At 40.0% G+C, this 14,871-nt stretch overlaps 1 protein-coding gene across 3 annotated transcripts in view; it reads left to right on the forward strand.

Annotated features, from left to right (window-relative positions):
• The first annotated feature begins 12,013 nt into the window (after window positions 1-12,013).
• Window positions 12,014-14,871, forward strand: part of MINPP1 (multiple inositol-polyphosphate phosphatase 1) — a 36,161-nt gene continuing 33,303 nt past the window's right edge. The window contains exon 1 of one of the 3 annotated variants that reach the window (XM_037047278.1): window positions 12,014-12,839. In XM_037047278.1, the coding sequence (XP_036903173.1) occupies window positions 12,203-12,839 (637 nt within the window). In that variant the 5' untranslated portion in view covers window positions 12,014-12,202. The remainder of the gene's footprint in view (window positions 12,840-14,871) is intronic. The other 2 variants (XM_037047276.1, XM_037047277.1) reach the window with 2 other exon arrangements.

A 14,871-nucleotide genomic window follows, 5' to 3' on the forward strand; every position in this document is an offset into this window, starting at 1 on the left:
CCTTTCTCTTGCTGCTTTTAAGATTCTCTCTTTATCTTTAACCTTTGGCATTTTAATTATGATGTGTCTGGGTGTGGTTCCCTTTGTGTCCATCTTCTTTGGAACTCTCTGTGCTTCCTAGATTTGCATGTCTATTTCCTTCACCAAATTAGGGAAGTTTTCTTTCACTATTTTTTCAAATAAGTTTTCAATTTCCTGCTCTTTCACTTTTTCTTCTGTCACTCCTGTGGTTAGAATGTTGGTATGTTTGAAGTTGTCTCAGAGGCTGTTGAGGCTATTCTTGTTTTTTTGGATTCTGTTTTTCTTCTTGGTGTTCATATTGTTTTTATCTTCCTTATATTCCAAATCATTGATTTGATTCTCAGCTTCATCCACCTCCACTGTTGATTCTCTGCAAATTTTTCTTTATGTCACTTAATGCAGCCTTCATTTCTGCCTGGGTCTGTTTTATGCTGTTGAAGTACACAACGAGTTCCTTGAGCATCCTAATAAGCAGTATTTTGAACTGTGCATCTGATAGATTGCTTATCTCAATTTTGTGTTCTTTTTCTGGAGTTTTGTTATATTCTTTGATTTGAGCCATATTTCTAATCTCTTCATTTTGGCAATCTCCTTATGTTTGTTTCTATGTATTAAGCAGAGCTGCTTTGACTCCCTGTCTTAGTAGCATGGTCTACTGTACAAAAGCACACTGGTAGGCTGGATGCTGTGGAGCCTTAGGTAATCACCAGGGCAGGGCAATCTGTGTGAACCAGGTTAATGGAGTCTCTGATACGGTATCAACACTTTGTGGCTCTGAGTAGGGAAGGCTCTGAAAGAAGCCAAAGCCAGTGTGGCCTCTGGAGTTTTATCCAGGAGGAAGCTGTCCCTGGCACTCACCCTAATGCCAGATGCTTCCATTTTTTCCCATATGCCACTGGTGCCCTTCCAACTGCTGCTCCAGTGCTGGAGCCCAGAGAGAGTCTTTGTAAGTTCTAAGTCTGTTGCAGACCGTTTAAGAGGAGAGTCCTGAGAATTCTGTGATTTCTTCTGCTGCCTAAACCCCCATTAGTTTTACAGCCAGAAGCTACAGAGACTTATCTTCCTGGGACTGGAACCCTTGGCTATGTGGTCTGGTGTGGGCCTGGGATCCCTCACTCCCAAGATATCTTATCAATTTTTATCCACCATACATTGGTGTGGGACTGCCCATTCCACATGTCTGTGCTTCTCTTTCTCTCCACACATTTCTGCCTCTCCTCTCCCCCTACCCATCTGGATGAAGTGACTTCTTTAATTCTTTGGTTGTTGGGCTTCCGTATAGCCCAATTTTCTGAAGATTCTGGGTGATAGTTGTTTTGTAGTCCAATTGTAATTTTTGCTCTGGTTGTGCAAGGAGGTGAGCCATGTTTACCTAGGCCTCCATCCAGACCCTTACTTTTCTTAGTAAACACATTCTCTTTTGCCTTTTGTTAGATGTTTTTATAGCATTAAATTATCCGTCATTTTTAATTAGGAGATCCCAAAAATTCACATACTTAGGAATGTGTCTCAAATTTTTAAGGCATTAAATAAAGTTTTAAAAATGAGTGACAGCTTTTACATCTAAGAGAATTTGAGTAAGTTGAAGAAAAACAGATCTTTGTCTTTAATCTTCTCTTTGAGAGTTCTGGAGTCAAGAATGAAAGTTAGATATATTGATTAGCTACTTTATTGTTTTTCTTTTAAAAACAAAGTCTCTTTCTCTCCCTTTCCCTGCCACACCTCTTTCTCCACCAAATTCAGCTGTTAAAAGATAGGGAAATGGGGCACAGGAATCTTACACTAGGGGTGCAGAGCAGAACATTTCTGCTTAATATTAAGAATTTGTAAGAACAAACAAATGGGACTTCATCAAAATAAAAGACTTCTGTATGGCTAAAGAGAAAAATCAGTAAAATGAAAAGGGAACCAACCATATGGGAAAATATATTTGCAAGCGATAACTCAGACAAGGGTTTGATCTCCAAAATATATACAGAACTCACATTACTCTGCTCCAGAAAGACAAACAACCTAATTAAAAATGGGCAAAGAACCTGAACAGACACTTCTCCAAAGAGGACATACAGAGGGTCCAGAGACATATGAAAAGATGCTCAGCATCATTAGCCATCAGGGAGATGCAAAGTACAATCCACAATGAGATAGCACTTCACACTAGTCAGAATGGCCATCACAAACAAAGCAACAAACAAGTGCTGGTGAAGTTGTGGAGAAAAGGGAACCCTAGTACATTGTTGGTGAGAATGCAGATGGATGTGGGCACTGTGGAAAACAGTATAGAATTTCCTCAGAAAACTAAAAATGTAACTGCCTCTTGACCTGGCAATTCCACTGCTGGGAGTATACCCTAAGAAATCTGAAACACTAATTCAAAAGCAGCTATGTACACCAATGTTCATAGCAGCACAATTTACAATAGCCAAGTGTTAGAAGCAACCTAAGTGCCCATCAATAAATGAGTGGATCAAAAAACTATGGTGTATTTACACAATGGAATACTACACAGTAGAAAGAAGGAGCTCCTACCCTTTGTGGCAGCATGGATGGATCTGGAGAGTATTATGCTAAGTGAAATAAGTCAGGAGGTGATAGATAAATGCCATATGATCTCATACCTATAAGTGAAACCTAATCAACAAAACAAACAAGCAAGTAAACTATAACTAGAGACACTGAAATAAAGATCAATCTGACAGTAATTAGAAGGGAGGTGGGAGGGGATAATGGGGGAAGGGCCATCAAGGAACATATATAAAGGACACATGGACAAAGCCAAAGTGGGGTAGAATGGAGGGTGGGAGCTTGGGATGGCTGGGGTAGGTGGGAGTGGTGGGGGGAAAATGGAGACAACTGTACTTGAACAACAATTTTAAAAAAGAGAGAGAGATAATATAGAATTTGTAGGTTTATCTAACACTGATAATTTTTGAAATGTATGAATTTTGATCAAGGAAGTATTTGTTCTAATAGAATAAACTTTTGTCAGTGAACTTTTGTGGAGTTGTTAAAATCTTGTTTTGTAATTTGTTGACAGGAATGAGATGAGGAGAGTTGTTCATAGAATTTTGATTATTGATTATCAGAATCTATTTTAATTATATTTAACATGTAAGTATTCAATTTTCACCATTGTTATTTTAGCAACACAGATTAAATTGTACATTGCACTGTCAACTCAGGAAATGATTATTTATGTTCTTGTTAAAGGTGAAATCAAGCCGCTCATTTCTAGATCTTATGTCATCATGAGAATCTGGTCTGTTTCTGAATAAAACAAAAACAAGCGTGACAAGAACCATCTGTTATCCCATGAATGAATGTTGATTTTCCCCCTTGAGAAAAGAACATGGATCTAAATGACATCATTATTATAAAGTGGGTTCCACAAGTCTCCCCAAAGTTGTGGCTCATATGTTAATAAGACTGACTTTGTAAAGGTCTGCTCAGAAGAGTTGCCTTCTTTCTGATTTTCATTTGCAGCTCTTGCTTAGTTTTCACACTTCACCTTACCTGATGCAGAAAATTTCTATCACCAAATATCTCATTCTACCCACCTACCTAGTGCTTCCTATGCTTCATAAATCATGGTTATTCCGAGTTAGAGACCCAAGATCATGTCTAAGGAGATGGAATTTCCTGTCATTCTCAACAGATAACTTCAGCAAAAATCAGAAAAGCATGCGAAAACATCCTACAAGTTAAGTGAGGTTAATGAGCACTCACCTAAGTTGGGAGGCTTTCTGCAGAAAAGAAGAAAAGACTGGCTTAAACAATAAAGACATGTATTACCTCTGATGAAAGGAAGCCACAGTAGGTATACTCCAGGTTTAATTGATCAGCTCAGTAGTATCATCAAGGAGTCACATTTTCCACTTTGCCATTTTCTTGTGTTGGCTTTGTTTTTAAGCAGTCTCCTCCCTGGTTGCAAGATGGTTGCAGCAGGTATTGCCATTACATTTGGGCATGCTAATGTCCAAAGCAGTTTCCTCTTCCTTCTGTGTATCTTCCTATCAGATTTTAAGAATAAAACTTTTTAAGATAATATTTAAAATTATTGGCATCTCTGTGCTGTCAATCTCTTTCATCTTTCCAAATGATCAATAGTATCTATTAAAAACAAAATGTCTGTGCAAAATAATTTATTTTCATAAAATTCATGGAATAGTTGCTGATTGAAGAAGGAATTTTTAGGATTTGGATGGGGAGAGGGGTGCATAGACTAATAGAAGGTGAGAAGCTAGTGGGCTTAAGTCCAGTAGAAACACAAGTTTGGAGCTAAAAGTTTTGAGCCAGGACTTCTTGGCCTCTTCTTCTTACCTCCTTACTTCTAAGAGATTTGTATTCTATAAATTTCCTTTGCTGATACTAAATCTCATAACCTCATTTAATTAATCACTACTGCACACCCTTCACAATATCCATTTCAAGGATTTCATTCACTGTACATCATCTCCTTCCCTTCTAGTATATTTTACTGTGCAACTGCAATATTCCTTTGACTCAGTAAGATATCCAACACACTGACCCTACAAGGTGTTGGCTCTTCATCACCCCATCATTTGTTTCTTTCTTAGAATAAAAAATTTCCCAACTGCCCAGTAAACTGACCCTCACATCTCAATGGCCAAAACTGAGTCATGTGCTCTTTTTAAATCATAACTGGTGAGAAAAATATCGTTACCCTGATTAGTTTAAAACAATCAAGATTGTTTCCTGAGATAGGGATAGAGATATCTTCCTGAGATGTGAATGCATGCACCTAGATTCCAAAGAAAAGGAAGAATAAATGTTGGGTGGTTAACCAATAGTAACTGTTACAGTATTGTGCATAAAATTTATCCTTTTAATCCCAGCTATGAGAGAGTTTTTGAACTCACTGTTCATTTGTCAAGAATAGGGTAGGTATCAGGAGAAGAAACACAAATATAGCTATGTTTCTGTCAATCACATTCTAGAACTGGTTCTACTAAATTCTTTTTGGATGACTTTAAGTATGGTATCTAACCTCTGTCTCAATTTCCACATCCACGTGATGTAAATATTGTCCTGTTGTGGGATAGATGAAAGGATAGTTAACACACTTTTTTGCATTTAACATAAATGCAAAGTAATTGCATTTCCATATTATAGCTATCCACACTGCCTGTTTGTTTTATTTTCATGTATTCACTCATTCATACCAGTTTTCAACAAGTATTTGCTCATGGTCTACCTAATAATGTAAGATATTGGATGAACATTTTGGAAACAAAAAAGTTTTCATCATGTCCCTGCATCTAAAGTATTAATCAATGAATGACTTTGCAGTAACTAGTTTATCTCTTGGAGTACAGAATGAGATGAGGCAATGAAAGATGAAATATGAGAAAGATAAAGCGGGGACTTCTTCTTGTCAAGATGGAGGTGTAGGTGAACATACCTTGCCTCTGTGCACAACTCTAGCAAAAACACAACTAGACTACAAAACAAATATAACCCAGAACTGTCAGAATATTGAGCCGTGTGGAAGTTCAACAAGCAAGGATTTAAAGAAGCCACATTCATCCACACAGGTAGGAGAGTCAAAGAGGCGTGGAAAGGTGGAGAGCTGCAGAGAGGCACAGAGATGGGAACAGGCAGTCCCACACCCACGTCTGGTACATAAAGATTGACAGGATACCTCAGCTGTGAGGGATCCCAGCCCCACATCAGACTACCCAGCCCAGGGTTCCAGAGCCAGGAAGATGAGTCCCCATAAATTCTGGCTGTAAAAACCAATAGGGTCTGAAACTTTCTTTGTTTTGGAGCAACAAAAGAAACTGCAGGATTCTCAAGAGACTCCTCTTAAAGGGCCCACAACAGACTTGGGTCTCACACAGACCCACCCGCTCTGGGATTCAGCACCAGGGTAATAGGTAGAAGGGCACCAGTGGCATAAAGGGAGAAACTGAAGTGTGAGTGTTAGGACACGGTTACTTACTGGGAAAACCTCCAGAGGCCAGGCAGTGGCATTGTCCCTTCTCCCAGCCACCCCTACACAAAGGAACAGCAATGACACGGGTTGTCCCACTCTGGCAATTACCTAAGGCTCTGCCCCATCCAACTTACAGGTGTACTTTTCTACAATAGGCCATGCTACTGAGACAGGAAGTCAAAGCAGCTCTACCTAATACACCAAAACAAACACAGGGAGCCTATCAAAATTAGAAGACAAAGAATCACGGCCCAAATGAAAGAACAGAACAAAACTCCAGAGAAAGAACTAAACGAAATGGAGATAAGCAACCTATCAGATGCACAGTTCAAAACACTGGTTATTAGGATGCTCAAGGAACTCATTGGGTACTTCAACAGCATAAAAAAGACACAGGCAGAAATAAAGGTTGCATTAAGTGAAATTAAAAATAATCTACCGGAAACCATCAGTGGAGAGGAGGAAGCTGAGGATTAAATAAATAATTTGGAACCCAAAAAAGGAAAACGCATTCAATCAGAACAGCAAGAAGAAAAAAATTTTTTTAATGAGGATAGGCTTAGGAACCTCTGGGACATCTTTAAATGTACCAACATCCAAATCATAGGAGTGCCAGAGGAGAAGAGAAAGAGTAAGAAACTGAAATCTAATTTGAAAAAATAATGAAAGAAAACTTACCTAATTTGGTGAAGGAAACAGACATACAAGTCTAGGAAGCACAGAGTCCCAAACAAGATGGACACAAAGAGGACTACACCAAGACACATCATAAATAAAATGCCAAAGGTTAAAAATAAAGTGAATCTTAAAAGCAGCAAGAGAAAAGCAGAGTTACCTACAAAACAGTTTCCTTAAGACTATCAGCTGATTCTCAAAAGAAACTTTGCAGGCTAGAAGGGACTGACAAGACATATTCAAAGTGATGAAAAGCAAGGACCTACAACCTAAATTACTCTATACAGAAAAGCTATAGTTTAGAATGGAAGGGCAGATAAAGTGTTTCCCGGACAAGATAAAACTAAACTAGGAGTTTAGGAGTTCATTGTCACCAAGCCAGTATTATGTGAAATGTTAAATGGAATTATACAAGAAAAAATATCAGAACTATAAACATTAAAATAGCAATAAATTCATAAATATCAGTAATTGATTCCAAATAAACTAAGCAAACAAGTAGAACAGGAACAGAATCATAGATATGGAGATCATTTGAAGTGTTAGCATTTGGGAGGATGAAGGGGAAGAATGAGAGGAAAGGTGCAGGGATTAAGTAGCACACATTGGTAGGTACAGAATAGATAGGGAATGTTAAAAGAACAGTAGAGGAAATGGAGTAGCCAAAGAACTTATATATGCATGACCTATGGATATGAACTAAGGGAGAGGACTGCTAGAGGGAATGGGGGTACCAGCTGTAAGGGGGGCAAAGGGGAAAAATTGGAGCAACTATAATAGCATAATCAATAAAATATATTTAATAAAAAAGGATAAAGGAGGGTAATGAGGGGTGTTGTTTGTGGAACCATAATGCTTCCTTCAATTGGAACATGAACTGTCCTATTTGCAAAAGTGCCTGCAGCCAAGTGTTTTTGTCTACAGGTGTGTACATTGCTTTTCTAGGTTAGGCATTGTTGGGTTTTAATATTTACTGATATGTAATAGTAAATGTTAAATAGACAAACCAACAATATTGGTTTATGCTATAATATTATAGTCAACAGCCCTGACCAGTGTCACCCAGTTGGCTGGACATTGTCCTGCAGGGAGAGGTTGCCAGTTCGGTTCCTGGTCACAGCACATGCCTGGGTTGCAGGTTTGATCCCCAGTAAGGGCACTTACGAGAGACAACAAATTGCTGTTTCTCTCTCACATTGATGTTTCCCTCCCTCTCTTTCTCCCTGCCTTTCCCTCACTCTAAAAATAAATAAATACAATATTTTTTTTAAATAGTGAACAAAACTGAAAGAAAATTGGTTCATGCACAGACTAGTGAAACAATGTGAAACTGACATTAATGGACTAAGAGAAAAAACAGCTTTTCTAATGAAGAACTAATATAGAAAGAGCTTTTGTTCTGAAAGTTCTTCATTCTTTCGAATGATAGGAAACAGTAATGACTTTAAACTCAGCTGACCAATTGTGGTAAAGATCCAAAAGCTCAAAGAGATTTTTCAATTTTGGAATACTCACATTTCTGGAAAAAAGGTGTTTAAGCACAATTGCTTTTTTTCTATGCTTCTTCTGAAAAAATACAGGAGAGAAGAAGTTTTACCAGGATTTGAAACACATTATTTACCTTTGTGATAGAACAACAACATATTTTGAATAACGGGAACTTCTGGAGGAAATTATTTCTAAGCAACAATGCTGGTTTGTGTAGGAAAATCTTTATAGAACAGGGTTAGAAGGTGAATACTTACAGTTTATCCCTATTAAATGGGAATAGCAAAGCATAGAAAAATATTGGTATTTTAAACTTACCATAATTTTGTATCTGGTCTCTCAAGCAGTTCTGTCGATTTGGAGCCAACATTTGATAGGAAGAGCTCCCAACATCAAAACACTAGGATGTGTCAGACCACTAGAAGTTTTGTTACTACAAAATAACTCCCATAGCAGGGTATAATGGAGAAGGTAAAACAGCAGGTCACCCCACCGCTGTTGTCTGTTCAGTGAAGTTCTATTCACAAACTAAAACAACTTAAACTCAGCTTAGCTTGGATATGCTGGGAAACAATGTGGTGGCGAGCCGTCAGTGACGGTGCGGTTCCTTTGGAGCAATGCTATCTCGTGTAGTCCATGGAGCCTGTGATCCACGCAGCCTCCACATTTAAGCAAGGCTGAAGGGACTGCTGTTGAAATATGGATCACTCCAGTCCTGTCCATGCACACAGGCAACTCTTCTGTTGGTTTCTTCCACTGCGATGATAAAAAGTACTAAATCAATAACCAGCAAAGGAAAGATGAAACATTAGGGCAGTAGGATACTAGAGTTAAAACCGTCTTGGCACAAACTTAGTTGCTTAATGTAGTTGTGAGATAATAGATATCTATGAAAAACTGGCTGTTTGTCAGTTTTCTTGATTAAACAAGAAGTGATAATAAGAAACACTCTAATGCTGCTTAAAAGTAACTGATATTTATTTGGGGTCAGGAATCATACAGTGTTTATATAAAATGTCTAATTTAATCCTCTCAATAGTCCCATGACATTGGTATTATCCCCACCCTACAGAAGAAAATGAATTGAGGCGAGAGAGTTTAACTTGCTGAAGATCTCACAGACAGTAAATGATGGGCATGGAATTCAGATACTATAAAGTCTAACTTCAGAAACCAAATGCTTAATATTTTCTGTGTTTACACATTTCCCCACAGAATTTAGCTTTTTCCTTTGTTGTTTCTTCATCAGAAAACCATCTTTTTAGATAACCTCTTAAAAAATATAGTAGATTGTTGTAACTTAAAATACTATATATGACATCATGCAATCTTAAAACAGAAGGCCTACTTTAGAAGTGCTATGAATAAGTTGGCAAAAATAATCTACCCTATTTTTTAATGTAGTAACTTGAATAAAAAAGAAATTCCACTTAAGACAAATTAAAATAATGTAGAATCAAGTTCAACTTTTTTCTTTTCCACCCTGATAGACACAACAGAATCAAGTACTCCAATCTCAGATCCTTAGAGTTGACCATCCAACTTTTAACTTGTTTCCTATTCCTCTCAAATCCTTTCCCATTACTTACCATTTTTCCCCATTGAAAATCTAAGCCATTCCCAAATTCTGTAAGATTTAGCTCTCATTCCCTTCATTCCCCCATCTCTTCAGATACTTTTTGCATACTGTGTCACTGTGGAAATAGGCTACAAGGCATGAAATCCATGAATTCTCCCCTGATAGACTAACAAATTTAGCCACATAGGGATCCCTTTCCAGTCTCTTCTCAGAAGATAAGGTTTCCTACCCTTCTGGTTCAAATAAAATTCTCTCAGTGCTCTTGGTTCCACCGTCTCCAAACTCTTCAAGGAATTTGAACTACTAATTCTCCAGCATATCTTTTGTGCAGTTGTAGTTTTGCCAAATACATTGCTACAATGCTCACAAGTTCTTATGAAGTAAGGCAATCCACCCATAGACTTTGGAAAGGAGCAGCTGTGTTTTATACCATGTAAATTCCTGTGTGTTAACTGATAGCAACTGTTGCAAAGGGCAGCCAATTTAAAGGCTGAACAAAAAATTAAGACATGTCCATGGCATGAAAAGATGAGCAGGGCTGGTCACCTTCTTAAAACTTTTCAAAAGTGCTCACTGTTTTAAGAACGAGACCCGCCTTTAAGTGAGATGAGAATTTTTATTTAAAAAGTTTGAAATGGTCTTTTATGCATGTCTTACCTGTGAACATCATTGGCTTTAATGTGAAAGTTTATACCGTATAGCTTTTAGAGAGCTAAGCATGTTAATTATTGAAGTGTTGAACATTATTAACAAAAATATCAAAATATCACTCACAGCAGCCTATTATATGGGTTTTAAATACATCAATATGTAAATATAAAATACTAACATGTGATGTGGACTCCAATATTCCTAATTTTCAGATAAAGAAACTAAAACTAGAAGGACTCGGTAACTTTCTAAGGTCACTCAGTTAATGTGTGGCTGAGCCTGAAGTCTGAATCGAAAGCTTATGTACTTTGTCCTCTTTATACTATATCTGGCTTTTTCCTAGCAAAAAACATCAATGCATTGCTTAGTTTTATTTTATCATTTCATTCAATTATTTTGAAGCCATCTTGGCTTGACTTCGAAATGATTGGATTTGGTTTACATTAGCATACAATGTAAAATTAACAGCTGAGTGATTAAAGGAAGAATAAAGTCAAGCTAGGAGCAAATTTAGTGTATAAGAATGCATGTCATATGATTTGTAAGTAGTTAGGGTCTGTAAAGATTGCTTTGCTAAGGAGGAATGATGTCTTTAGGATGACCTGGTAACTCCAAGACTTGGTAGCTTTTTCATTGGTTAACATTTAGAGGTACAACTCTCCAGATGAGAGAAGCACTTACAGAGAAGACCAGTAAAGATGGAGATAACTTACCAAGAGCAATTTAATAGTGTCTTTAGGAAAGGCACATTTACAAAAACATGATCCAAATTTCCTTAAATGTCACTCTATGACTTCTTTAATACTTACATTGTTTTTCCAAATGGCCTTTAACTTGGGTTCAAGTGGAGAAACCAAGATACTGTTCAGAATTATGATTTGGGGGGAGTGTCAAAGATTGAGTAGTAACTTATGAAAAACCTAGCTCCTCATTTGAGTATGTTATTACACGGGCATAGAGTTTGGGCTTGGAGTGGTGGTAAATAGCATGTTTGATTCACATAGCAGATGAACTCATATTTAATAACTAAGTAAATGTGTTGGGCCATGAGTCAATGCGTCCAAGCTGTCAGGATTGCTATGTCTTACTCTCTAAGCCTTTCAGTGACAACTAACACAATACTTGTGAGGTGCAGTCTCACTGAAGCCAGCTTTGCTAGTCTGGGTCGAGAGACTACCAAAGGCTCAGGAATTAAATTTCCTGGAGACGTGAGCCTCTTCCCAGGTTCTTCTCTGCCTTGCGTACTGTTTATTTTCAAACACAAATGGGCGAAACATCTTGGACTTCAAAAAGCGTGCTGGGGCAGGGACCAGGGATCTGCATTTTCAGACACCTCAGGTGGACTTGATCCAGATGGTCCAGAGACTGTATTTTGGAAAACAAAGTAAAACGGGTAAGGGTGGTGATACAAGAGTTAACCGTTAAAAGGTGTCCCGTTTTAGGACAAAACTGGTGGCGTTGGAAGGTAAGGCTTAGTCCGGGCTTATTCACACCTTACAAAATTTAAAAAGCGGAGGAGTCGTCGCCAAGTCCCTGAAGCGCCTACCAGGAGGAAACTCGCCCACGCTCCGGGCCAGGCCGCGCTGGCTCTACCTAAACCACAGGTCTGTAAGGCTTCTCCGGGTTTTCTGCCCGCTCCATCCGAAACTCCGGTTTTCGCGTCTCCTCGGGGCTTCCACTCAGCACCCACGGCGGTCCGCCAACCGCGGCGCCTATTCCCTGCGAATCCCGCGGCAGGGGCCGGAAGCGACCTCCGCGCCCGCCCCCTGCCTTCCGGAGCCGGAAATTGGCGAGTCCAGCCCGAACGACGCCTGCGAGGGCCGCGCGACACCATGCCCTGCGGCGCCTGCAACTTCCTCAGGGTTTCCTCCGCACCTGCCGCGGTCCTGGCTGTGGCTCTGCTCTCGTCGCTCTCGCGAAGCTCCCTCTTGGAGCCGAAGGAGCCAGTGGTCTCGGCGCTCAGCCCCTACTTTGGCACCAAAACTCGCTACGAGGATGTCAACCCTGGGCTGCTACTCGGCCCGGAGGCGTCGCGGCGGGCCCCGGAGCCGCTGGAGGAGACCTGCACTCCGGTGCAGGTGATCGCCCTCATCCGCCACGGCACCCGCTACCCGACGGCCAAACAGATCCGCAAGCTCCGGCAGCTGCACGGGCTGCTGCAGGCCCGCGGGCCCGGGGAGGAGCGGGCCGACGCCGCCGGCGGTAGAAATCTCGGCGCCGCGCTGGCCAGCTGGCCTCTGTGGTACGCGGACTGGATGGACGGGCAGCTGGTGGAGAAGGGGCGGGAGGACATGCGACAGCTGGCGCTGCGCCTGGTCTCCCTCTTCCCTGCCCTTTTCAGTCGCGAGAACTGCGGCCGCCTGCAGCTGGTCACCAGCTCTAAGCACCGCTGCGTGGAGAGTGCCGCCGCCTTCCTGAAGGGGCTGTGGCAGCACCATCACCCCGGGATGCCACCACCCGACGTCGCAGGTGACCACCAAGCCCAGACCCAGCCTCAGCCTCCCACCCCACCTAAATCCACCTCCTCCTTCCTGGACTTCTCTCACCACCCTCTGTCCCCAGACCCGGTCTTTCTAACCCCCATCCCCTGGTGTGGTCTGGACTTGACTATCTCCTTTCTCCTCATATGTACGCTTGTTTGCGTATTCCTCAGGTATGAATTTAGCACCTTAAATGTGCATGACGTTGTAGTAGACGTTGGGGTATTCAATAGGAAAAGAGACACCCAAGGGCCGTTTTGGGTCATCCATGCCCAAATTGACTTGCCCCCTCGAAGCAACAAACCCTTGCTTTCCTCCCTCCCTGGCTGCCAGTTCTACAGTGGGGCACACTTTAAATAGTCTGGGACTTTCTTCCTCAAACTTTACGTCTGATGCTATTTGGATTTTTATTTTTGTTTTTGTTTTGTTTTGTTTTTTTGCTTCTCAATTTTCTGATGGATCTTCTAGACCTACCTCCTGTTCTAGGAAGATACACAAATTTTCTTTACTTCTCTGCTTTTTTCTGTTTTGTTGTTGTGTATGGGTATACTGTATGAGTGACCCTCATTATAGTTGTGGTCCATGCTAACACGCAGCACTTTACTAATTTCCTCCATTACTTATTCTTTTGCAGAATTTGAGACATCGCCTAGTAGGGCCCTTTAATTGAAAGGTGGGGCCGCTGAACCCACGAATGTGCCTGGTTAACTAGAGTGAGGTCCAGAGTCTCAGGTCTTCTGTTTCCGGGGAACGATGTCTTTCCCCCCCCCCCCCCCTTAGGAAATGTTCAATAGACACTTAAGACTAATAACAAACACTTAATACCTGCTCTGTGCCAGGCATGCTTTACATTTATTTCACTAAATCTTTACAGCAGCTCTCTGATTGTATTTCCCCACTATGTAACAGATGAGGAGGGAAACAAACACTAAATAATCTAAATTTATATAGCTAGGTATATGGACCTAGGAAATCTGATTAGTCTTAACCATTACATTATATAGTTTCTGTTTGTCTGTAGCTTAAGGATAAGAATTTAAAAAAACATTTTTGTGCCATAGAGATGATCAAGCATTAATACTTTCTTGATCAGTTTAAAGATCAGAGTTGAAATGAGACACCATTTAGTTTCAAAGCCCAAATGAAAAATAAAGTAGACTGGTTTATCATTTCTCCAATAACATCCTTTCTTAAGCAGGTCAGCCATCTCCAAGTGTTCTTCCATGGATTGTGTGTCATGTTATTACTGAGTGGGTAATTCAGTTGGCTGGCTTGTGCTTTTTAGTTACAGCTAGGCTTTTTCTGTTAATATGAGTGAAAATTCTCCACAAATCTGTTAAGTAAATGTTAAAAGTAGAATATAGTATAGCACAGTATATACAGGGTGAGGCAAAAATGGTTTACAGTTGTTTGTATGAAAAGTAATACATAAATAAAAAATATAAGAATAAACTCTGTTTTGCATACTCACAACTATAAACCTTTTTTGTCCAACCCTGTGTAGTGTATACCAAAAAGGGGCCATTGGACCTTGTAGGTGGCATTGTGAGTATTGGCATTGGCCTCAAACTATGAAGCCAGGGATCAGAATAGTTCAGAATAACCCACTCCTCACCATTTTCACTCTCAGATTAAACTCCTTTGTTTAGCTACTTCATTATTTATTATCAAAAGATAGTTGTTTTCACTGTTGCGTATATCTGGGAGTTTGAGGGAGGACACAAAATTAGATTTTGTATTCTTACAGAAGCAGAACAATGCTTTTGTTTCTGTTTGAAGAGCAGCAATAATTAGATCATAGCAAGGACGAAATACCCATATCCACTTGGGAAATTGTATTTTGAGGCCACAGAAACATGACAGAGCACTTACTTTCCTAGTTAAGATACTTCCTTAACAACTGTAGTCCAGTCTGCAATTAAAGTGGTGAAACGGATAGAGACAGACAGACATATTTCCTTACAGACATATTTCCTTACAGACATATTTCCTTACACACACATCTAAAGCAAAACAATGTA

The sequence above is a fragment of the Sturnira hondurensis genome, unplaced genomic scaffold (assembly GCF_014824575.4).
Source record: "Sturnira hondurensis isolate 20B ecotype Veracruz unplaced genomic scaffold, ASM1482457v3 Scaffold0005563, whole genome shotgun sequence".
Taxonomy (NCBI): domain Eukaryota; kingdom Metazoa; phylum Chordata; class Mammalia; order Chiroptera; family Phyllostomidae; genus Sturnira; species Sturnira hondurensis.